This window comes from Nicotiana attenuata, chromosome 3 (assembly GCF_001879085.1).
Source record: "Nicotiana attenuata strain UT chromosome 3, NIATTr2, whole genome shotgun sequence".
NCBI classification, from domain to species: domain Eukaryota; kingdom Viridiplantae; phylum Streptophyta; class Magnoliopsida; order Solanales; family Solanaceae; genus Nicotiana; species Nicotiana attenuata.
This window is the reverse complement of record NC_031991.1, coordinates 70,495,039-70,519,278: the sequence shown is the minus strand read 5'-3', so window position 1 is coordinate 70,519,278 and position 24,240 is coordinate 70,495,039. Positions and strand designations below refer to the sequence as shown.

The following is a 24,240-nucleotide window of genomic DNA, read 5'->3' as shown; positions in this document are numbered from 1 at the left end:
AGGCATGAATCACTCTGTCATCAAGGATAGCTTCAACACGCCTTTTCCCGGTTGAATTGGGGCCTCGAATACTGGGTATNAAGAATGATTTTAGTTTTTTTCAAAGTCCTAAATATTAAGAAATAATCAAATGACTATTTTATCTAGTGTGAACTCTATTTTAAAAAAGTAAAAACAGGAATGATATTTCGCTAAAAGTAGGGTGCGCACTTTGTGCTTGTTCCCCTTGTCAGTAAGTAAATAACTTCTTTAAAAATTACATAAATAATATTAAACAATGTTTTGAGTTATAATAAAAAATAAAATAAAATAAAATGTATAACTTTCTAAAAGTCTATATATTGATCTCATATCCAGCGCAATGAAAGTCCTTATAGTTTTATAAGAATATCTTATGATAATTATTGTTATTTTATGCATTGGTAATGATCAAATAATTAAAATTAATTACTTTTATCATGACTAGGTTGGCCTGAAAAAATTGATATGTGAAAATATAAACGTTATATATATATATATATATAGTTATATATATATATATATATATATATATATATATATATATATATATATATATATATATANCAATAAGAATTCTCTCTCTCTCTCTACTTTTCTCTGCAATACTCTTCTTCTTCATTTATTGTTTTATAACATATATATATATATATATATATATATATATATATTAGGAAGCTTTCATTTATTAAAAAATTTGCAAAAAGAAAAAGATAATTAATGACAACTCATTTAGAATCAATTTTTTCTTCTATTATTTTATTGTTATTGTTTTAAGTTTGCATACATTAACAAAAAATAATAATCGATTCTATGTTGTTTTATAATTAGTGAATAGATTCTACACATAGAGAATAAATCATGTTTGGAGGTCGAAATAATTATTAAGTGTACTTTCAAACATTATAAAAAAGTTCAGTATATAAAATTTAGTTGATTTCAAAATTATAGATATTAAAAAGTTAACATGAAAGATATTATAGATGTGTTACACACTTCAAATAAGTAAATAATTTATTTAACATTTAAAATATTAGAATTTTGTATATAGTTAGAATAAAGAGTTATTTAATAACTAAAATTTTACTTGATTTAAAAGTTTTAAATATTACATTATAACTTTATCCAGTAGTTAAGTTAAGAGTATTTTACCTTGTTTTCCAACTACACTGAATTGTATACTATTTATTTTTCATAATTTGTTTGTATAGTTGTCAAGTATTATTTCAAAACTTCGATTTTAAGTTTTTCATAGTACTCATGATTTTTAGATGGCCAGAATGGGCTAAAGATATAGATAGAAAAAAAAACTACAATTAATAACATAATGTTATAAAATAATAAAAGAAGAAGAAGAATGTTGCAGAGAAAGTAGGGAGAGAGAATTCTTATTGATTTGGAGTGAATTACAATGGAATAGAACCCCTCTATTTATAGGGGAAAAGTGACTTAGCCACCAAGTAACAAGCCTTAAAATCTCTCTAAAATATAGACATTCACCTTAAATAGAATTCTATTTATAACACTCCCCCTTGAATGTCTATCTACCAGATAATGTGCCTCATTAAAACCTTAACTAAAATAAAACTCAGTGGGAAAAAAATTCTAGAGAGGGAAAAAAAGTACACATATCTAACAATACGCCTTTTGGTTGCCTCGTTAAAAACCTTACAAGGAAAACCGAGTGGGACAAAACCTTGTAAGGAAAAAAGAATGCAACACGCATTAGCTCCCCCTGATGAGAGCATCAATTCACATCCTTGAGCTTTCGCATTCCAATCTTGTGCACCATCTTCAAAAGATCGTTGGTAGAGATTTGATAAACAAACCAGCCATATTAACTTCAACTAGTTTGTTTCACCTTGAAATCATCATCCCTGATAGATGTATTGTCTTCATATGATCTTGTTGGAATCATCATTTCAATATCTTCACATAGGGGGGGTGAAAACTCTTGCTATCATATTATCATGCGTATAATTATAGCAGGATAAATTTGTGCACAAATTGTCTTCATATGATCTTTGAGCAATTTAAATTCTTTGGGGATTGTCATATAAGTATAGTCAAATAAGCCATTTAAATAGACTTTAATTAGATGCATATTAAGTTTTCATGTCATGCTAGACATATAATATATCGAAAACTGATTGCACATACCATTGGATTTATACTTTCAAGTGTTTGAACTACATGTTCAAAACTACATGTCTTTCATATGAAACCAAACTCTACTTGAATTGTTTCTCCAGACTTAAGATCCTCATATATATTTAGCGCTATCATAGATGTTGTCGACAAACATTTTATATCGGTTCCAATACTTTTTTCCATAAAGACATAACATGGAGATCTCTTCATTCATATATTCAGGTACCTGAATCTCTCATGAGATTTTATGAAGTCTTATGTCATGTGACCTTCTAGATCACTTGCCTCCTTTATTATGATCATTTAGATAATTTGCTCATCTTCTTTATCAAGAAATTTATTTGAAACCGATTTGTCTATACGCTTTAAGTGCACCATAGACTTTGTCCTTCAAGGTCTTATTCTAATAGGAGCATTTGCACTGAGAATATAGTTACTTTCTTTGGGTCAGCAAATGCGTCTAGCATGCTTTGCAATATATTGTAGATGAATTATCTTTTTATGAACTTCAAGTTCATATTATCTTATTGGAGGATCTAGATGTACAAATGATAATTCATTTCACGTAACTTTTTCTCAATTGTTTATCCTTTCTCCCCCTCATGTTAGAAAAACTAACTTGCTTCCTCAACTTTGAAAATCCACCTTTGTGCGTTATGGTGATAATAGAAATATACACCGCACATCAATAATAATAAGATGGAATTATTTGGTTCCTGACCCTGAACCACTTGTGAGGGGAGAAAATAATATACTTTGGTATATAACGTATATCAAACTGATATAGATAACTTTGTTCTCATAAGCGATTGTTTAGCTATTAAGTGGAGGCACTCAATAATTATTTTGCTAAACTAACTGTGATGTAAACCAACTTATCAAGATGAACTTCTTGAATAGAAAATCTGGAAATTATGCTTGAAATTAAATTATTGAGCAAGTTACATCTCAAAATACCATGTTGCGGATTATTAATAATCGCACATGCAACCATCTCATAGATGCATCTTATGTGGTATACATGACAGGTGAATGGGCCAGATTCACCTTTGATATTTCCAGCATTCATGGGATCAATCCCAATTTTTGTTGGTCTATTAATTAATAAGAACAAGCAATGTAAGAGAATTCGTAAAGAACTTTCTAGTTCTTTAATATTTACCTATGTGAATTCTCTTTTATTTTTGCACATCATAATTAACATGGCTAAATCAATTATGCCAAGTGGATAAATTATCAATATTGATAAACTTCAGATTTACACCATGACGCGTGCAATTATCGATAAACTCCAAGTTTATTATGATATGGGTTTTTATATCAATAAACTTCTCTTTATTGTGGCATTCTTTTGTTTGTGTAGTACAAACTGGAGAATAAAGCAGGTAGCTTTTCACATACATATTACTTAGCTACAAGTTGTAGTAATAGAAGATATTAAACCTTTGCTTTATTTCTAGTCTCAGTATGACCAACCGCTTTCGCGAATACTTTAGAAACTCAATTAAGTTTCTTTGAGACTTACTACAACACGACGTCTTATTGATAATCAATTTCTCCAAAATAGTATAATTGGCTCTTCTAGAGCTCAATTTTGTACTACCACATATTCATCAACATCCATATAGTGTGAATATCTCCTTTAAAAAGAAAGTTATACCATTATGGTTATGGTCAAAATTATATGCAAGATCTGTTTCTTGCATTAATGTTATTCTTTAATAATCACATTACCAAAATATTTTAGCGTGCAATAGGTACGTGACCAATGACCATTCATGCCATAATAATGACATTATTTTCTTATATCATCTGAAAACTCCTTCTGGAGGTGAGTGTGTGGTATATTCACTACCACTAGCACGTTCATATTCTTCCAAGAATGAATATGTATTCATAAATCACATGTTGTCACATTCACATCATGAATGGACCATACTCATCTATATGTGCTTTACAAAATATCATTTCAAATCGATGATAAATATTACTTTCACAAAGTGAAAGATTATTTTGAGAATCCTTATTGTTCTCATTACCACAATGATGACGATTATAATTTCGTCTATTGCCACGTCAACATCCATTAATACATTCATAGTAATAATTTTATCTTCTTTCAGGCTTATCACATACTGCTATCACATTCTCTTGAGGGAATGAGAATGAAGCAAATTCAATGGGATGGGTTTCAATTCTTTGCCCACAATCATACCTGAATTTGATCATGGCAAGACATAGAAATTTTACCACTTACCACTTTGGGTGGTTATAATTTATTTGAAACTCCATTAGAGTTAAAATCAAGATTTATTGTCTTTGCTTGTATTTAAAATCAAATTATAGAATGTCAAGAATCTAAAAGAGAAAAATAAAGTAAGATACTTACCTTAAATTCAGAATTTAATCATGAAGGAAGTTCATGGAACAATTGATTAATCCCAAAGCTTCTACTCAATTGGTTAGAGTCTCGTGCTGATAACGTGTTATAAAATAATAAAAGAAGAAGAAAAATAGTGCAGAGAAAAGTAGGGAGAGAGAATTCTTATTGATTTGGAGTGAATCACAATGGAATAGAACCCCTCTATTTATAGGGGAAAAGTGACTTAGCCACCAAGTAACAAGCCTTAAAATTTCTCTAAAATATAGACATTCATCTTAAATAGAATTCTATTTATAACACATAAGTATATTTTCAAGTAAATAATAATATGAATTGATGTATATAGAGTAGTTTAAATATTTTATTGGAAGAAAAGTGTACTACATTGAATGGAGCTTTGCACGTTCCTAAAATATTTTATGCACGTAGAATAAGAAGAAGAAAATTATAAACTAATTGTTTGATTTTTATATGGTAAACTTAATTGATTTTGATGTCCTAAATATTATGATTTGCTGTGTAAGGAAAACTTTAATAAGTAAAGTTTTAATTGACTTCAAAATGGTAAATATTATGAGAATAATTAAATGACTATTTTGTCTAGAGCGAACTCTATTTTAAAGGGGTAAAAAAGACGAATGACATTTCGCTAAGGGCCTTCATGCTTTTAATATAGTTGTGACGACCCGACCCGTCGTCTCAGGTGTTACTGCTTCGTTTCTCCCATTTTTATGTTTCCTTATGTTTCGTTATCGGTATGTGGTGCGTTAGAGTTGATTTGGATTGGTTTTGATAAGAAGTGAGACACTTAGTCTCTTTAAGGAAGGCTTAAGTTGGAAAAGTCAACCGGACGTTGGCTTATGAGTTAGAAGGCTCGGATGTGATTTCTAGTGATTCGGTTAGCTTCGGAAAATGATTTGTGACTTAGGAGTGCGATCGGAATTGATTTTGGAGGTCCGGTGTAGAATTAGGCTTGAATTGGCGAAGTTAGTATTTTGGCGAACTCCGGTTGATAGGTGAGATTTTGATCCGAGGGTCGGAATGGAATTCCGAGAGTTGCTGTAGCTTCGTTAGGTGATTTTGGATATGTGTGCAAATTTTCAGGTCATTCGGACATCGTTTGGTCGGGTTTTTGATCGAAAGTGCATTTTGGAAATTCTTGAAGAACTTAGGCTTGAATCCGATGTGAATTGATGATTTTAGTGTTGTTAGGTGTGATTTGATGATTGGAGCAAGTTCGTATGATGTTTTAAGACATGTTGGTGCTTTTGGTTGAGGTCCCGGGGGCCTAGGGGTGACTTCGGATGGCTATCGGGATGAAATTCAAGTTGAGGAAATGACAGATTTTGCTGGTATCTGGTATGTTCGCTTCTGTGGAAATGGACCGCATAAGCGGTTCCGCATAAGCGTAATCTTGGTCGCAAAAGCGGCCTGGAGTGGAGTTGGGCAGTTCCGCAGAAGCGGAACACTTTTCGCTTAAGCGAGTCCGCAGAAGCGGACAGGCGGTTGCAGAAGCGGGTTTGGCCAGAAGGTGAGCTTCCGCAGAAGCGGAAATTTGTGTCGCAGAAGCGGCCCTTGAGTTTTAATGAAATTCCGCATAAGCGGACAAAAACCGCAGAAGCGGTTGCGCGGAAGCGGGCGTGGGGACCGCGGAAGCGGAAACCCCTGAAGCCAGTAGGAGTCTTATATTCATTTTGTTCCGCGAGGGTTATGTTATTTCCACCATTTTTAAGCGAGCTTGGGAGCTATTGGACGGAATTGAAGGGGGATTTCGACTAGGTGTGATTGGAGGTAAGTCCCTTGGCCTAAATACATGGAACTTTGATAGATTTAACATGGAAATTGGTTGAAATTCTTCAAAGGGGGTAAAGCTAGGGCTTGAGTTTTTGATATTTTAAATTGGGATTTGATAGGTCATTTGAGCTCGGATTTGGGAGTTCTTGGTATGATCATAAAAAGGGTAAGCTAGGGCTTNTTAAATTATACAAATACTTAAGGGCAAAAAAGTCGATCAATATTTTGGGGATATTTTAATCGTTCAACATTTAGCATAAATTATTCGTGCTTTTATAATAATATAAATATAAATAGATAAATATAGATATAAATATAGATATAGATTCTTTTTGTAGATGGATGCCACTTTAGTTCTAAAGTAATCCAAGATTAAAAGTGTCCTTGAGTCTGTTAGTATCGGAAATTCGAATATTCAATGGCCTTCATTAAAGTTAAAATGATTGACTTATGTTTCGAAAAAAAAAGAGACAATACGTTCTTGCCAAAGAGGCTATAAACTTCCTATGTTGTTTGAGTCAAACAATGGGCTGATAACCAAATTATGTCCTTTTCTTGAAACAAAATAAAAAGAAAAACCCTAAAAAATAGCACTCCTATTTATTGCGGAAAGGGGGCAAATATTAAAAAAAGGTAAACCTTCAGTCCATCGAACCGTTCATCAACCTCGGCTAACAAACCCTCTCGTCTTCCGCCCACAGACACATTAGCACTTCCATTGTCAGAGGTAGGAGAAATTCTTGCTTTTGTGCTTCAGAAATATTTCCACTTTGCTTGTTATAACTATTCCGAATCTTTTTTCTTTATAGGAGTAAAGTTGCAAGTATCCCAAATTATATTAACGTCTTTGGTCTAATTACGACAAATACTTTACCCTCGTCGCTGCTACCGATACAGGTTCGTAAGTTATAAGGAACTGTTGGTATATTTTCCCCTACTGCAACTACATTGCACTTACTTTGGCTTACTTGAGAGGTGCTCCGTCGACCCATTCTACTAGATTAGTAAAAGCTAAAAACTTAAATTGTTCTATGGAGCTGCATTGTGTTTATGCTCTATTTTCAACAGGCTTAGCCTTATTGATCAATGAAAAACCAAGATTTAAGCGACAATTGAAACAGTATGTCACTTTTACACTAAATCCATATTTACCTTCGTAGCTTTGGATATCGCTTATCAAGAAAAAATGTAGCTTTGAATATCTCAATTCTCTTCTTTTTCAGATATTTGTATGATTTTGAACTTACTACAATTTCAATACTTATCTCTAAACAGATCTTGCTTTGGAATTAAACAAATTTGTTAAACGCTTGTAGTGTCACGTTAGTGTTATAACAGTAAAGGGTAATGGTGCAGACCGCTTTGGCATTTGCACTTTGTAAATTTAAAAGTGCTTGTCTAAATTTCATTTGATACTAATTAGTATTTGATGTTTGTCACAGATGATTGTGATTGCTGTGGAGAAATGATCTTGGTGGAGAATTGTGCTATTAATTCCGAAGACAACGAGGTCTCAGAGACACTTAAAATGGGCAATTTAACTGGTGGAAAGACTGAAACCAATATTCCAAATCAATCAGAAGTTGTTATACGTCAAGACTTAAACGGAAGATTGAACGGGGTTGGGTCCACATCTTGTGATTATACTTGTCCTAATGATGGACACTCGGGGGAAGTGTCACAACATTGTACAAGAGATTCAGATGGCATCTCCCATTTGAACCCTGAGCCAGCTGCTATAACTGTGAGGGAGCTGCTATAATTCATTTTGTATTTTTCAGTGATATTGAAGGTGTGTGTCTAATGATTCCTTATTGTAACTTTGCAACTGCAGAAAAGTGTGAAGCGTGAAAATGACATGACCCTGGAGGATATGTACAATGCTCGGTACAATCTCGACGAGGATGACGATGACAGTGACTGGGAACCATCAGAAAAGCAAGTAGAAGTTCCGAGGTGGTTCTGTGTCAATTGTACAATGGTCAATGTCGAGGATGTTTCCAATTGTGAAGTGAGTTGTGTATCTTTTTGGCTATTCTTTTTCTGCTCTTGTTCAGCATGCCCAGTCTCCTACTGGAGATTCTATAGGCTGTGGTTTATTTCTTGAATACTGTCTATGCAGGTATGCGGAGAACACAGAGAATCTGGAATCCTCACGCGTGGATTTTTTGCTTCTCCATATCTGCCTGTAGAGGATGTCAACCAAGATGAGTTGCCTGTAACTGAAAATTCTAAAGGTTGGTAGTAATTCTTATTAGTAAGACGTTTTATTTGGGCTTTTGATTGATAAGAAAATGACTTTCTCGTGCGATGAACTGTTACATGATTAGTTGAAGTTATCCCGTCATACAAAATATGCCCGTAGGAAAGAAATTTGCATACTTTCCTAGAATAGTCTTGGACAAGGAATCTAGTTGTGGATGACAGTCGACCTATCATGTTAGCTGTGAAATTTATTTACTGGTGGAAGGAATAATGTTTTGGAAGTTGAGGTCCAGTATGTAACTGCTATTTATGGGTGAGCCTTCGCCTTTTGTGTCCTCTCCTGCCAATGCGGTAACCCTGTTTCTTGGTTCCATTTGCTTTACCATGTATCCCGATAGACCCCAGCACAGCAAGGAAAGGTCAACTATCTAGAAATTAGAATGGAAGTCCAAAATGTAAGGGTGAGCTTATAGGTTTATAACCTCATATTCGGGAGTCATTGTTCAAAGTGCTTCTAGAACCAATGTAATTCATTAAAAAGAATAACGTTGCCAGTTCACCCAAGTATAATTAAATTTTAGTGTTCATTTTCAAAAAAAAAAATTAAATTTTAGTGTTTTTCATTTTTTGATGACCCAAAGCAGATTTGTATCTAACATATGAAAATGTATATAGTCATGTGGAAGCAAAAGCTGAGCTCAGGGGTGAACTTAGAATATGTGAAGGTAAGGGGTAAAGTATTTAGCACAGCTGGAGCTCTTTAGAAAATGGAAGTTCTCAATCAAATACTTGGGCTTCAGGTGGTTGAAAGACCTGAAGACGTGATTGAGATGTTGTTTTGTTTTGGAGGTTTGATAATTTTGATCTCACAATGTTCAGTGGATGAACTGTCGTAGGTTATTTTATTGATTACAAAGTGAAGTCCCTTGGACTTTGAGCAGACGTACTACTTCTCATAGCCTCTAACTTGTAAAACTCATTATTTTCCTTTTCCACTGGTGCATGTATCTATTACTAGTTTTTATGTTTGTCTGTGTATTGCACGATATTGTTTATGCTCTCTCTTTTCTTTTGTTTTAGCATAGCTAGTATATTGATTCTTCTTCACTGCTGTAGGTCCCTACAAGCAGAGTTCTTTATCATCCTCCACTGCTGTAGGGTTTGATGAAAGGATGTTGCTTCACACAGAAGTATGGTACTTATCAATTTTTTATCTTCTGGGTTAATCTTTTATTTAATATTTTCTTATGCCTTTTCTAGTCCCATAAATGAGAAAGAGAAAAGAAGAATTCAGTTGTTGTTTTTTTGCATTTTGTTTAGGATATTAGTTAGTGAATACCAGTTTCCTGTTTTGATAAAGGTATTATTTCTGGGTTCTCTTTTGATTGAAAAGGTCGTAATGAAATCTCATCCACATCCTGAAAGACCAGATCGCCTCCGAGCCATTGCAGCTAGCCTCGCTACAGCAGGTTTTCTCGTATTCTTGTTATCCGCATGCCGTAGGGAACATTACAGTGTTATAGCCTAGTATTGTCATATGGGCATCCACACTTTCCCCTATTTTATGTGAAGTTGTAGAATACTTAAGTGGTTTAGTGCTGCTTAAAATCTATGACATCAGTTCTCTGAAAAATGATTGTCTAGTCACTTGTGATTTCTTGAAATGTTAAGGTATATTTCCGGGGAAGTGCCATCCCATTGCTGCAAGAGAAATTACAAGGGAAGAACTCCAGATGGTAAGATGCTTTAAAGTACTTGTTGTTTAGTGGGTGAAGGGTTCTGCTATGTGTTGTATTCAGCATTATTTGATATTGTCTGTACTAGTGTGCATTCTGAGACCCATAAGTATTGTAGTCAGTGAAGATGCTAGACTTCACTCGTACTTTTCTCAAGTTTTTTACATGCTGCTATTTTGAGGTGAATAGCTTAACTAGTTTCAACCTAAAATTGGCTAAGCGTCATATCTACCTTTAAGTGAAGGGGGAAGCAAAAACAAAACATCCCTTGTAAGATAGTTTTATTGCTACATATCCAGCTACAGAAGCAAGCTGATAGGTTTTTGCTTTCTCTAACAATTTAAAGACTAGTTTTCTACAAATAAAATATAGAAAATGGAAGGCTTCTTATTCAGCGATGACACCCAACAATTTTTAGCATTTATGATTTATGTATCGAGAGACGGGGGAGGTGATGTTCTTTACTTCTAGAAATAGAACTAGATTTTCATATTCTAATTATATATTTGGATCTTTTAGGTCCACTCCACAGAGAATATCGAAGCCGTTGATATTACCAGGCGTATGCTTGCCAGGTTTGAGAATATTGATCATTTGATTTTCATTTTTATTGGTGGTTGTTTTTGTTTTAAGGTAATCGCTGTACTAGGAGTGTTCTCATGATATAGAAAAACTTATAATTAGTATTTATCTTGATCAAGAACTTTTTAAAATGGCAGTTATTTTACACCTGATACATATGCAAATGAACATTCAGCGTGTGCTGCCAGGCTTGCAGCAGGTTTATGTGCTGACCTTGCTTCAGCAATTTACTCTGGGCGTGTCAAAAATGGTTTTGCTCTGGTAATAATTTGCATTTGATTTAGCGTTCTCCATATAAGAAGAAAAACCACCCTCATATATTCTTTGTAAAAAATGAGTCAGGTTCGTCCTCCCGGTCACCATGCTGGTGTGAAACAGGCCATGGGCTTCTGTCTCCACAACAATGCAGCAATTGCTGCATCAGCAGCTGAGGCCGCTGGTGCAAAGAAGGTGTTAATAGTTGATTGGGTAATTACTAATGCTATATCTTTATCCTTGATTGCATTGCTTTCAGTTAACATGGGATATTTTACTCGTATAATACACAAGAAATGCAAAAGTTGTAACCTATTAGGTAATTTATTTTCTCATTTCTCGCAGGATGTTCATCATGGGAATGGTACACAAGAAATATTTGAGAGAAGCAAATCTGTAAGCAATGAATTGCTAAACTGAGTTTGTGTTATGATCAATCTTTTGCAAAGCACTGAAAAGGGCCTTCATGTTGCCACTAGAGATCCTATTCTTTTCTATCCCTTTGATACTGTCTTTGTCCCAGTTTATGTTCACATATCTTGATTAGCAGAATATGTTAAGAAATTAGTATGACTTTACATTTTTATTGAATGCAGTTATTGAAATATTGGAAATCTTGTAAAGTTAATTGATAAGCAAAACATCTACACCACGAATTATAAGCAGAATATTGGAAAATTTTATTTCCAAAATTTTTTAGATGTCATAAAATGAGAATGTTTATCACATGATTTGGGACACGGGGAGTGTATTATAAATAATTTCCCAACATTGTAAATTTGTTATTTGGTAGGGAGAATTTCTTTATGCCTGAATGTTGTGGTACTCTTACTGAGCAGGTCTTGTATATATCTTTGCATAGACATGAGGGTGGAAGATTCTACCCTGGTACAGGAGCTGCTGATGAGGTACTCGTTTCTTGTCAAAATAACCCTTAATTTTGTGTTAATTCATTTTAAGCTCTTCCTAGAAAAGGCCTCCATAAATCATGATTTTCACGTGTGTTTTGTTTTGAAATCACGTTCATTAGAGATGCATTTGGATGTCATAGTTTATATTCCTATTTTGCAGGTTGGCTCCATGGGTGCAGAAGGATACTGTGTGAATATTCCTTGGAGCCGTGGGGGAGTGGGTGACAAGGATTACATTTTTGCATTTGAGCAAGTTGTGCTTCCTATAGGTATTTTTTATTTATCTGTGAAGAAATTATGTAAAATCAAACCTTACTAAAAAGAAACTAGTAGAAAAAGAAAGTAAGGATACTTGGAAAAGGTGATTTAGTAAAGTACCAGGCTGAGGCTAGATATATCCCTTGTTGACATAAGCCAAAGTCAAGCCTCCATGATTGCCAAGTAAATGCGGGCATGTTATGCTCCTTTCTTGATAGTTTATGACTGGGATGCCAAAAGCAAGTTCTTACTTGCACAAAGAGGACTCCATCAAAGATAAATGAACTTTTGCAGGATGTCTTTAATTTACCTTTTCTTAAAATAAAAAATTGGAGCTTATTGATAAATGGTAAATGGAACCCCTTCCACATTTTTTTACACTTGGATACTGATTAACATGTACCTTGGTGAGCACGTACCTATGTACTTTATGCTTCGAGGAGTCATCATGAGTTTTTACTACGTTTATTTTGAGTGTCAACATGCAACCTTCCTCCTTTATTTAGGTTTGTGGCGGGCAATATGAGCAAGCTCACACAGGTAGGAGTATGGATAAACTAGATGTTGTGACGAAAGTCACATGAAAAAGGGCACCGCTATGTATTTTTTGATTTTTTTCAGCTAATATGGAGAGGGAAATTGAAGAACTTTTGAAGAAGTGGAAAGACTAATTCATGTCATTCAAAACTCGCTTTTATTCCTTTGTTACTTTGTGTAGAGAGGAAATACCATGCTGTGTTGATGGTTAGATTTTTGGTGGCTTATTTTGAACACCATCTTATGTGCTTTTATCAAACTCTCGACCTTTTACATGCTGATCAAATTAGTTTGTTATATTTTTCATCTGCGTTATATGCATTATGCATATTTTAGTGGTTGATTATTTGTAGCTCACTTGATTTCTTGTTCTTATGAACATACTAGTCTCAATCTATGCTCATTGCACGTGTACCCAATCTCAATGAGTAATTTTTTTTTAAAATCACATAAATATTATTTAAAAGTTATTTTTGGATGTTATAAAATAAAAGCCCAAGCTCTTATAATTGATTAATGTTTTAAATAAATGTTGATCTTATATAGCTAACTCAATAAAAGAGGGAAACTCTGTGTCATAGAAGTCCTCATTCATCGTTCAATATATTCACCTTAGCTTTGTTCCAATTTTATAATTTTATCATCTAAATTTCACAAGTTATCATATTTCCCTTTTTAGTTTCAGCAAGACACATAATCCTTGCAGATTTAAGAGTTTGTTTTTAAAATATTTTTATAAAGTTTATTCGAGAAGACAAAAGTAGGCTTAAGTATACTTCTATTGTGATTCTTCAGCAATTTTTCAAATAACACTAATTAAAGAATTGACTCATATGTCTTCTCAATTTATTTCCCTCAAAGGTTTCATTTTTACCCTTTTAGTGAGGTTTTAGTTACTAATTAAAAAAGGAAAATATTAGACGATTTAGTTTGAATTCATTTTGTCTTTTATTGTTTCATTCCCGTTTCTTCATGTTTGTATTTTAATCAAGTTAACTCTTAATACTGAACTATAACTAATTTTGCTCTATTTTTATTTGTTTCATCATCAACGGTCTTTTATGCAACAATATGGTCCCCACGATTTGAGTTAACTTGAAAAATAATTTTACTTTTTAGATTTTGAAATACTTAATTATTTATTCTCATTATTATTTTTTGTATATTCAAAATCTTAATATTAGCTCATATCAAATATTAAATATTTAATTGTTCTATCTTATTTCCAAAATGGTAACGGAATTGCTTTTTTGCACTTTGTGTTTGCTGAAGTGTTAGTGTTAAGGACTTTCTTCAGTCATTTTTCTTTCTCTGTCTTTCTCTTTTATATTATTAAAAATATGTCTTAGTTGTTTGTTCTAAGTGTTGAGTGTAATATTTTAACATATAGCTTTGTATATGTGTATATATTTTATTACTCTAAACTAAAACTATACCCAAGGATAAAAGAACACATGAAACTTAATTTTGTAAACTATTATTGATTATTTGATCCTGTTGTTAACCTGGGAAACTTTGGAGTCCAAATCGAATAAAATATATAGTAGATCGTTCTTATATAAGATTAATATAACTATTTCTCCTATATATTTTTCTTGTTTATGGAATCGTTTGTATCATCCTATATTTAATAGAAGTAAATTAAGGCTGGTGTTCTTATAAGATTAAAATAACTATTTCTCCTATTTTTCTAATTTTATGGAATCGTTCGTATTATCCTATATCTTAGTCGAAGTAAATTAAAGATGATAAGGATACTTTATTACGAAGAATTAACCCAAATAGCCGCACATCTAACTACTTAAACTAAAATTAGTCGGTGGAGGTATAATATATGCATAATTTATGTATTATATGTGTATAATTGTATATAATCAATGTGTAATCTATGTATATGGCTAGAAAAAGTAAACAATGAATATGACCGTCTATTTGTGTAAAGATCCCCTTTATTAAAGGTAAAATCTTAATGATTATAAAGTTCTAAATATTAGGAGTTTTTGTCTAGTTCAAATAAGGAAAAGTTTAATAGTCAATTTTTTTGTTAATTTCAAAGTCCTAAATATTAGGAAAATAATTACTAAATTATAATTTTTCCCAATGTCAAACAAGTTTTTAAAGTGTTAAAAAGACGAACAATATTTCACTAAGGGGCTTTGTGCTTTTAATAAAATATAGATATTGATATAGATTTATTTCTCTTTAGAAAAACAGAAAAACAAGAAAGAAGCGAACTCATCAACTTCTCTATTTCCACCTTGTTGCAGCTTTGGAGTTCAATCCAGACTTTACTATCATTTCAGCAGGATTTGATGCTGCTAGGGGTGATCCCCTTGGTTGCTGTGATGTAAGAATTTTTCTTCGTATCGACTAGTTTAATGTTGTACTCATTACTCCTCTTGTATGTTGCATGTGCTACGTAGTGTTACCTTTGGGATCATCTTTGCAGGTAACTCCTGCTGGTTATGCATCAATGACTCAAATGTTGAGTGCATTGTCAGGTGGAAAATTGCTTGTTATTCTTGAGGGCGGGTTTGTGTCTTCTCTTTGCTCCTTTATCTTGTTGTTTAGTCCAAGTGAACTGGAGATTTATATGTTTGCTTGTTTTGAATGGCAATGTTTTGCAGCTACAATCTTCGTTCAATTTCATCATCAGCTACAGCAGTGATTAAGGTAAAATTTACTCTAATTTAGGCAGGGGTAGTGAATGGTGGAGCGGGAAGAACTGACGAACAGGGCATGTAAAAGAACTTACTGTTGGAACAAAAGAAAGAACTTACAGTGTCTCGCATTAAAACTTATAGTTTGAAAAATGAAAAAGAACTTGCAGTGTCAGGAGGGAGTTTTTATCAGTATGGACATATACATTTTTTTGTATAAGGTAAATGGAATAAATAAAAAAAGGGAGAAACTCCCATATACAAGAGGTATACCAAAAGGTAGAGAATCTACATCACAGAAGAGGATATCAGACTCAAGGGGGAAAAAACCAAGACATTATTCTTTCCCTTCTAGTCTTACTTCACTTCTATCATGACTATCACTACTAAGTCCAGTGTGATGAATGTTTCAACCTATATTGCCCGGACTCTCCGAAAATGTCGATGGGTGCGTGTCGGATCCTCCAAAAGTAGTGTATTTTTGGAGGATCCGACACGGGTGCGGCATCATTTTGGAGAGTCCGCGCAACATAGGTTTCAACTGCTTCCAGTTGTGCGTGCATAGTGCAAACTGCAAAGAGTTCAGGCTTCTTGGTCAGAACCAGATGGCTTGATATTGTATTGGTCATCTTTTTGAGTAATAGCATGCTTTGACCTATTATTTTGTAAACACATTGCTTTGTACATCAAGCATATTTTGAAATCCTGGCTGAGTAATGTAGAATGAATTGTTGAGTAATGGTATGCTTTGGCCTATTATTTTTTTTTAAACACATTGCTTTGTGCATCAAGCATATTATGAAATCCTGGCTGACCAATGAATGAATTGTACATTCTTATGTGTTTTTCTACAAGGAGATTATCCACCCTGCATCTTTTTCAGTTCACTTAACGAGCAGATAAACCAGAGAAGTCATTAATGCAACTAGAACAATCAACTCTTTGGATAATTGTAAGGTTTCATGACTAGGATTTACATCTCTTATCGAAGCGAGCTTTTCTGGCAGTATGTTTGGAGAAGTCTAGATTACAAATTGTGGATATATCACAGTTTGTTCCTTTTTTTTTTTTGGTAATGCTACTTTTAACTAGATTATTCTAGGTCCTGAATATGCGTTGATGCTGCATTCTTAATAGTGATGGTGGTGACATGAAAACTGCTAGAACATTTTGTTTTGAATATTTGTCCTTAAAACTGCTGGTGTGTGCAGAAGTTGATTTCTTTTTGATGTTGTCCTTTCTTATCTAGGTCTTGCTTGGTGAAGGTCCTGTGATTGACCTAGACAATACTGTACCTTCCAAATCTGGATTGCGAAGTGTTATGGATGTTTTAAAGATTCAGATGAACTATTGGCCTACATTGGAGACAAACTTCATGAAATTGCATTCAAAATGGGGACACTATGTTTTTCAGGATACAAGTAAGTTACTTGAATTTTCGCTGGGCTCCATATCTGAGGTCCGTGTTTTCTTTTGTCTCTAGTTTGGATGATAAGCTTTTGTTTTCTATTTTTGAGCCCATTTGGCCATGATTTTTTTCACATTTTTTCGAAATTTTCACTTTTTTTGAAATCAATGTTTGGCCATAAAATTTCCAATTTTCACTTGAAAGATGAATTTTGGAATTTTCGAAAGTTTGAAACAAAAAGCTGTTTATCAAAATTTTCACTCACAAAAATTCAAAAACAACCCAAAATTTTATTCATATCCAAACACAACTCTAATTTTCAAATACCATTTTCACTTGAAAAAAAAATCATTTTTTTTCGAAATTTTATTCTTATGTCCAAACACCCACTTAATCAATAGAGTTTCTCCAGTTGGTCCTGTGATTTTTGCGTCAACTCTGTCACTACTTTATATATGTGCAACAATTCAAAATTCTAAGTTAAAATTCGAGAATATACAACAATTCTGTGACCTACCTGAAATGCAATATTGGTGCAGCTTCTATTTTCTTCACTAAAATGTGGTAAAAAGTCATCAAATGTGAGGCTGAACGATCACCTAATACCCAAAATAGTTTTAACTCTGAGGATGATAAAGGATCAAAATAAACCCCAATTGAAATCCTTTGGCACTTGTTGGTAGTAAATAAATGTGGAGGCCTTATGCATATCAGCTGAAAATTCCCAATACTTTTTCTGTATAAAGTGCATTGGTCGTTGCGAGTTCAATCGGTCATTTCTTTGAATGATAAGTTTTAGGACAGTTAGCTTTCTGTATAGTCTTTTAGACACTAAATTCTGCAATGGTGTTGATGAGGATTGGGCTTCTAGTGTGTTTAACTATATCCTTGTTGGTCCTGATGCAGTAAAACAGGGTAAGCGAAGACGCAGGACTGGTGTACCAGTATGGTGGCGATGGGGACGAAAGAGGTGGTTGTATCAGATACTATCCAAGCAGCTGCGTGCAAAATCCTGTTGTAACTATTCTTGTGGATGTTGACTCTTTGTAATCTACATACATTAGGTCTTTAGACTATGCTGCTGTTTTGTACTTGAGAAAAACTAGAGTTCCTAATGTTCTTTTTTGGTCATTGTGCTTCGACCTCCATCGCTCCCCGGACTGACTTGGAATAGTAGTTTCAATTTGTAGTGGTCTAATTCTAGTACTGCCTAATATTCTAATTTACCAGCATGTGTATGAACGACTATGGTTCCAAAGAACTTGCAGTAATCAACAAACGAGCTGAAAAATGGTTACTTCCCTTATTTTTGTACTGTGCCCTTTCATACAGTTTTTTTCATAATTTTTTTAATGAAATAGCTTGTCGTCAGCAATTACATTGTCATTACGTAGGGGTCAATAATGGGAGTCTTTGTCATTGCCCTTTGGGAATTGCTACGCAGAATAGCAGAAGTCCAATTATATGATGGATGAGAGCGCAGATGCTCATAAATATCTAAAGTTCTACCTCCCCGCCCTCCCTCCTTGGGTGGTGGGTGGGTGGGGGGGGGTGGGAAGAGGTGCTCTCGTAGGTTAAACATCGCTGTTCCTCAACGGCTAAGAGGTTTTAAGTTATAAGGTAATAAAATAATGAAAAAGTAGTCTAAAAATCTCATCGTTTATAGTTTGCGCATTAATTATGTAATTTATTATGGAACTTCATTTTTTTTTAAAAAAAAATTGGGATTAAAAAATGTTGCACTTTAATTTTATATTTTAGTTTACACTCGAAAATTATTTTATAAACTGCTGATACTGCTTTTTTTTTTCATGACTTTTTTTTTTCTTTTAAAAAGTGCTATGATTGTGTTTTGCTTGAGTCGGGGTCTATCGAAAATAATTTTTCCACTTATGGAATCATACTGGGTTGTTGTTTGTTGGAAATTATTTTATTCTAGATTTTCAAGAGAAAGTTCCAAAGTTCCTCTCTTCTTTTTCTCCACATAACCTTCATCTGTTGTNNCCCCCCCCCGGGTCCTTTGTACCACTGAAAGCTATTGCTTTACCTTTTTCTTGTGTTCCTGTTCCTTATTGGTGGATTTGGTTTCTGGACACTTCCTCTACTTTTGGCTGCTAATGTACTCAAATTGCAAAGATGCCAAAAAGAACCCCTTGTACGTTGTGCAAAAGAATTGTTGATGAACCCCTCAAAACACACAGAAACTAAACTCTAGTATTTACAAATTTCTCAATTGCATTAAAAAAGAACAATTGGAACAATTAAAAGATACTTAAAACAAGGTAGGAGCCTTTCAAAAATTCAGTTTCAGCAGCAGCTAAAAAACATTTATGTTATGACTCTATAGTCTATAGAATTAAAAGGAAAAAAAATCCAGTAATGTGCACAATTTACTAGTGCATAGGTGGTGGGTGCGGCGGCGGTATGGGATATGCAACGGGAAGAACATAAGGAGGATGGTGTCCATGAGGAAGCATAACCGGAGTTCCGACGGCCGACGCCATGTGACTAGGCGGAGCAGCGACGGGATGTCCCATCGGAGCACCGTACATGCTGTAACCATGCATATTGGGCTGGTTTCTATGCTTGATATTGGGCCCAAGTGCAGCTGGATTTGATGGATTTGGATTGGGTTGTTGGCCCGTAATAGGAGCCTGATGAGTTGAAACATCTCCACCGTTAATACTTGTAATATCATGAATACTTGACCTTCTTCTATCTCTATTCATTGAATTTAAACGAATAAAGTACTTTTGGGCATGACTAGCCACTTGTGTTGGTGTTCTTGATATCACAAAATTCCTTGAAATACTTCTCCAATCTCCTTTCCCAAATTTGTCTAAACCTAGCAAAAATAACCTGTAAACCAAATAATGGGATAAATTCAGACATAGGATTAAGAGAAATGAAGAATTAACTCAAATAGCCACTTAACTAGTCTCTTAAATTAAAAATAACTGGCAAATATATAATTTATATATTCATACATAATATATGTATAATCAGGTATGACTAATATATAATTTATGTATATAGGTTAAAAAAAATAAACATTAGACCTGCTATTTGTGTAACAATCCCATTAAAAATTGTCTAATGCAACAATAACAATAATTACACTTCAATTCGAAACAAAATTAGGGTTGCCTGAATAAATCATTCCCGACAACATTACTCTAGTTAAACTCATCTCATATAAAAAATTATGCACATAAAAATAAATTGTATTAAAAATTGTATAACTAAAAAACTCTGAAAGAATTAACTACTCCTAAAAAGCAAAGGATATATAGTAAAAATTCTAAACTCTAAATTAGTGGAATTGAATTTCTTTTTTACTGTGGTACCTATAGTAAAAGTTCTAACATCTAAATTTGTGCAATAATAATAACTAAATCTCAATGCCAAACAGGTTGCGGCTTTATGAATTATCACTTATTTTATTTAATCCTCAATTAAAACTCTAAATTAGTGCAATTGAGAAGAAAAAAGAAAGAATTAGTTCCATACCTATGTTCTTCTTCAGTCCAAGGAATACCCTTTCGTCTTTCTTGTTCAGCTTTGGAATTTCCTTTACCAGAATGGCCAATCGGGTCATGTGTTGGACCCGAAAATCCATTTGTATAACCACAATTGGAGCGTCTGTCAACTGACCCAGAATAACCTAAATTGGTTTCCTTATTTGAAGAGGAAGAAGATTCTTCTCCTATATAATTAGGAAGTGGAACATGCCCAGCATCAATGGCTGCAACATCATCAACAAGGAGCTGATAATGTCGTTTGATTTCATCAATGGTTTTAGTGGGGACCACTGCAGCAAATTTCTCCCATTGTTGTTCAGAATCCTCAACCCAGTGCATTGCAATTGCATTTTCAAATGCTTTTTCTTCTTCTTTGCTCCACAATTTTGAAGGTAAATCTGAAACTGACATATTTTTTTTTTTTTAATTTTCTACTTGTTATAATATTTTTCAGTTTAATACTACAACTTTTCCCAATTAGGAAGGAGGAAAATTGTTGGTGCACAAGAATAGAAAGGTAGTATAGAGAGAAAAATATGAGAGTGCAGGATAAGAATGGGAGGTATCAATTGTATTAATGGAGAAGGAGGACCACTTGTGAAATTGAAGGGGATGGGCTGATTTGTCACGTTCGTAACAAAATCATGCAACAAAATTACAAAAAAGAAATAAAATAATATTCCAGAATAACTTTGGTTGTGTATTTTTATTCCGGTTTGGAGTCAATATATAGATATAAACTTTAGGTTAAAATTAGGAAAATAAAAATTAAGAAGGAAACAAACACGTGGAATCAATTAAGGATTAAGATTCTAAGTAATGTAAATATTATTATATAGGGAAACTAAATATAAAATCCTATATACAAGGAAAAGCAAAATTTGAAGAAGGAAATAAAGTAAAAGATCCTATGCAAGAAATCAATTAAGGGTACTAATAAGTAAACGAAATATCCTATATACAAAAAAGGAAAATAGATAAGAGGAAATAGTTCAAGATCCAGTATACAAGGAAATTAATTTCCACCTATATATTAAGCTCATGTCGACCAAAAGTAAGAAGAAGAATTAAAAGAGAGTTTCCTTTCCAACTCTTTCTCCTCCCTGTCCCTACAACCCCCCGGGGGTGTGTGTGGGTGGGGGGGGGGGGGGGAAATAAAGAAAGGTAGTGTAGATAAAGTTACCAACTTTTGCCATGCAATAAAATCTCTCTTAGGTAGTAAAAAGAGAGTAGCCCTAGTGCATAAAGTATCTCGCTAGGGGTGAGCGTTCGGATTAAATATAAAATTTTGGTTTGGATTTTCGGTTTTCGGATTGAAGAAATGACAATCCAAATAAGCTCGGATTGGATCGGATTTTTTAAGTTCGATTTCAATTTATTCGGGTTGGATACTTTGGATTTTCGGTTTTGAGCTTATAAGTTGTCATGTTTCTTCTTTTTACAAAAATGAATATCCAAATGAAGTACTCATATTAAATTGCCTGAAAAGTTACTCATTCTCACAGCAATCATCCAAATAAAGGATTCAAATAATGAAATTACTATCAAGAAAATGCAATAGAGACATTAATATGGCCGATAAGAAGTAGAAATAGTAAAACCATGTCCAAATAGAAAGTATTCTTACAGTAACTTAGTAATTAATATTGCATATATGAAATAATATCTAATGGATAGGGTATTTAACTTATTATTATTGGCATATAGATAATGGACTAAGTATAAAGTATAAAATTTTCGGATTTTCGGATATCCAAAAATTCAAAGTACCAAATCCAACATCCAATCCGAAATCCAAAAAATTTAAAATTTAAATCCAAAATTCAATCCGTAATCCGAAAATCCAAACCAAAAATCTAAAAAATTCGAATTTCGGGTTTGCCCAAACTATGCCCACCACTATATCTCGCGTTTATATAGTATTTGAGGAAAGATTGCACCTAGTGAGTGTGATATAGATAATGTACCTTAATACAAACGTTAATGATTGCTTTCATGGTTTAAAGCCGATCTCAGAAAGTAAGTGAAAAATATAAAAAGATTCTTCATGAATTTTAAAAAAAAAAAAAAAAACTATGATTAAGAGGGTGGAATAAAAAGATTGAAGCATAAAGTAAAAATTGGCATCCATTTGAAAGTGCAAAGTGGCAACTTACAGCCTCTTGCTTTTTGTGACTTGACTCAACCTAAAATGTAATGGTATATAGCTATTTTAACACTTAGCAATGATTGAGAGGGTGAATGGCGTTAAATGTAATGAGAGGCTCCTATAAAAGTCTTGTCTGACACTACCAAATTTGGGCCACGCACCGTTGGCAATCGTCTTTCTCTGACTAGTATTTACGGTAAAAAATTACTTGCAACAATTTTTATATTAAATTTATAAATACATACTAACATATATTTGCACGTATGCTTTATAATTAAATTATGACTAATTAATATATATTTTATATTATTAAATTACTTAATTATGTTTATTTGATATTTGTTTGGTATAAATATCCGATGCAAGTAAATTTTTGCTTATTTCTCCGTAGCTAGTTTCTTGAAATATAAGGGTTTTCTTTTTCAATGATTTCTTTAGTTAAGACTCTAGCTAATGTACTATTTTTTTAGGTCAGACATGTTTATTCTTCTTAGCTTTGTAATGGTGGCTAAAATGGGAAGAAGTGTGATTGGGGTAGCTGGAATCAGGGTGGCAAACGGGCGGGGCGGGTCGCATATGTACGGGTAATGCAAAAATAGATAAGTTATCTGACTTGACTCATATTTAATTGGATAGAAAATGAGTTAACTGGCAGATAATATGAATATCTATATTATCCGTGGCTTATTGAATATGATCACTTTTGGGAGAATTTCTAGTCTCCAAAATTTGAAGAAACCCCAATTTGAGTTTTTACAAATGTAAAAGTTAAACTATTACCTATTCATTGGTTATCCATTTTCTAAGTGGATAATATGGTTCTTGTACATATTTGATCCGTTTTTAAAAAATCATTATTTAACCCATTTTTATTGGATAATATGAATAGATAACTATTTTTTTATCCATTTTTCCACTACTAGCTAGAACTAACAATGTTAAAAGGCAGCCCAATACACAAAATATCTCGCATTTATGTAGGGTCGAGGGACGTAAGTTACGAAGATCTTCTATATTTTGTACCAAACATGAAGGAAGGTCAGATAAAATCATAATCACAACCCAACTGGCTTATTGTCCAATAGGTTCAATTTTTTCTTTCCCAAATACTTATTGATTACTATTTATAATTATTACTTTGATACTAAAAAACAATTTGATATAATGCTTTGTTTTTGTCCTAATTGATTCTGTTTCGACGTTAGAAATTTATTCTTTTTTTTTTTTTCCGCAAAAATTGAACATTTTTATCAGAATCCCTTAAGTGGAAAATTCAAATGAACTATGTTAACACAGAATACAGATACTCAAACGCAAAAGAAGCAAACTGTATCTCACCGTAAAAAAGAATAAAAAGAGGACAAGGGTAAAAAAGGAGAAGAATGGTTATATATGGAACTGAAAGACATAAATTGAGGAAGTTGGCGTAGGGAAATAATTTGAGTAATGATTTTTTTTTTTTTTCTTTCACAATTTGGCACTTTTTGTCTTGAATCATATTATTCATGTACTACGTGGCCTTCTCTCCTTCTCTACTTCATGCCAAAGTATGGCCATCTTGTCAATGAGAATTGAGATGTAACATAAAATAATCAAAAACGTCAAAAGAAAAAAAGATAAGGAAAAGTGTGAATAAATTATATGACATCGACAAGTAAAAGAAGAGCACAGG

At 33.2% G+C, this 24,240-nt stretch overlaps 2 protein-coding genes across 3 annotated transcripts; one reads left to right on the top strand and one right to left on the bottom strand.

Annotated features, from left to right (window-relative positions):
• On the top strand, positions 6,954-18,204 carry LOC109224061 (histone deacetylase 15). Of its 2 annotated transcripts, XM_019388608.1 has the most exons (19): positions 6,954-7,073; positions 7,156-7,243; positions 7,789-8,090; positions 8,181-8,357; positions 8,469-8,583; positions 9,668-9,741; positions 9,945-10,020; positions 10,223-10,287; positions 10,807-10,862; positions 11,007-11,130; positions 11,212-11,337; positions 11,470-11,520; positions 11,964-12,032; positions 12,196-12,304; positions 15,098-15,177; positions 15,280-15,362; positions 15,458-15,503; positions 16,740-16,911; positions 17,805-18,204. In XM_019388608.1, the coding sequence occupies exons 3-19, from the start codon at positions 7,812-7,814 to the stop codon at positions 17,936-17,938; spliced, it is 1,836 nt and encodes a 611-aa protein (XP_019244153.1). In that variant the 5' UTR covers positions 6,954-7,073; positions 7,156-7,243; positions 7,789-7,811; the 3' UTR covers positions 17,939-18,204. The 2 variants fall into 2 exon arrangements, with proteins under 2 accessions (XP_019244153.1, XP_019244154.1); XM_019388609.1 differs by lacking the exon at positions 7,156-7,243.
• On the bottom strand, positions 19,151-21,202 carry LOC109224060 (transcription factor DIVARICATA-like). The gene is made up of 2 exons (XM_019388607.1): positions 20,409-21,202; positions 19,151-19,757 (listed from the first exon to the last, which is right to left on the bottom strand). The coding sequence occupies exons 1-2, from the start codon at positions 20,828-20,830 to the stop codon at positions 19,292-19,294; spliced, it is 888 nt and encodes a 295-aa protein (XP_019244152.1). The 5' UTR covers positions 20,831-21,202; the 3' UTR covers positions 19,151-19,291.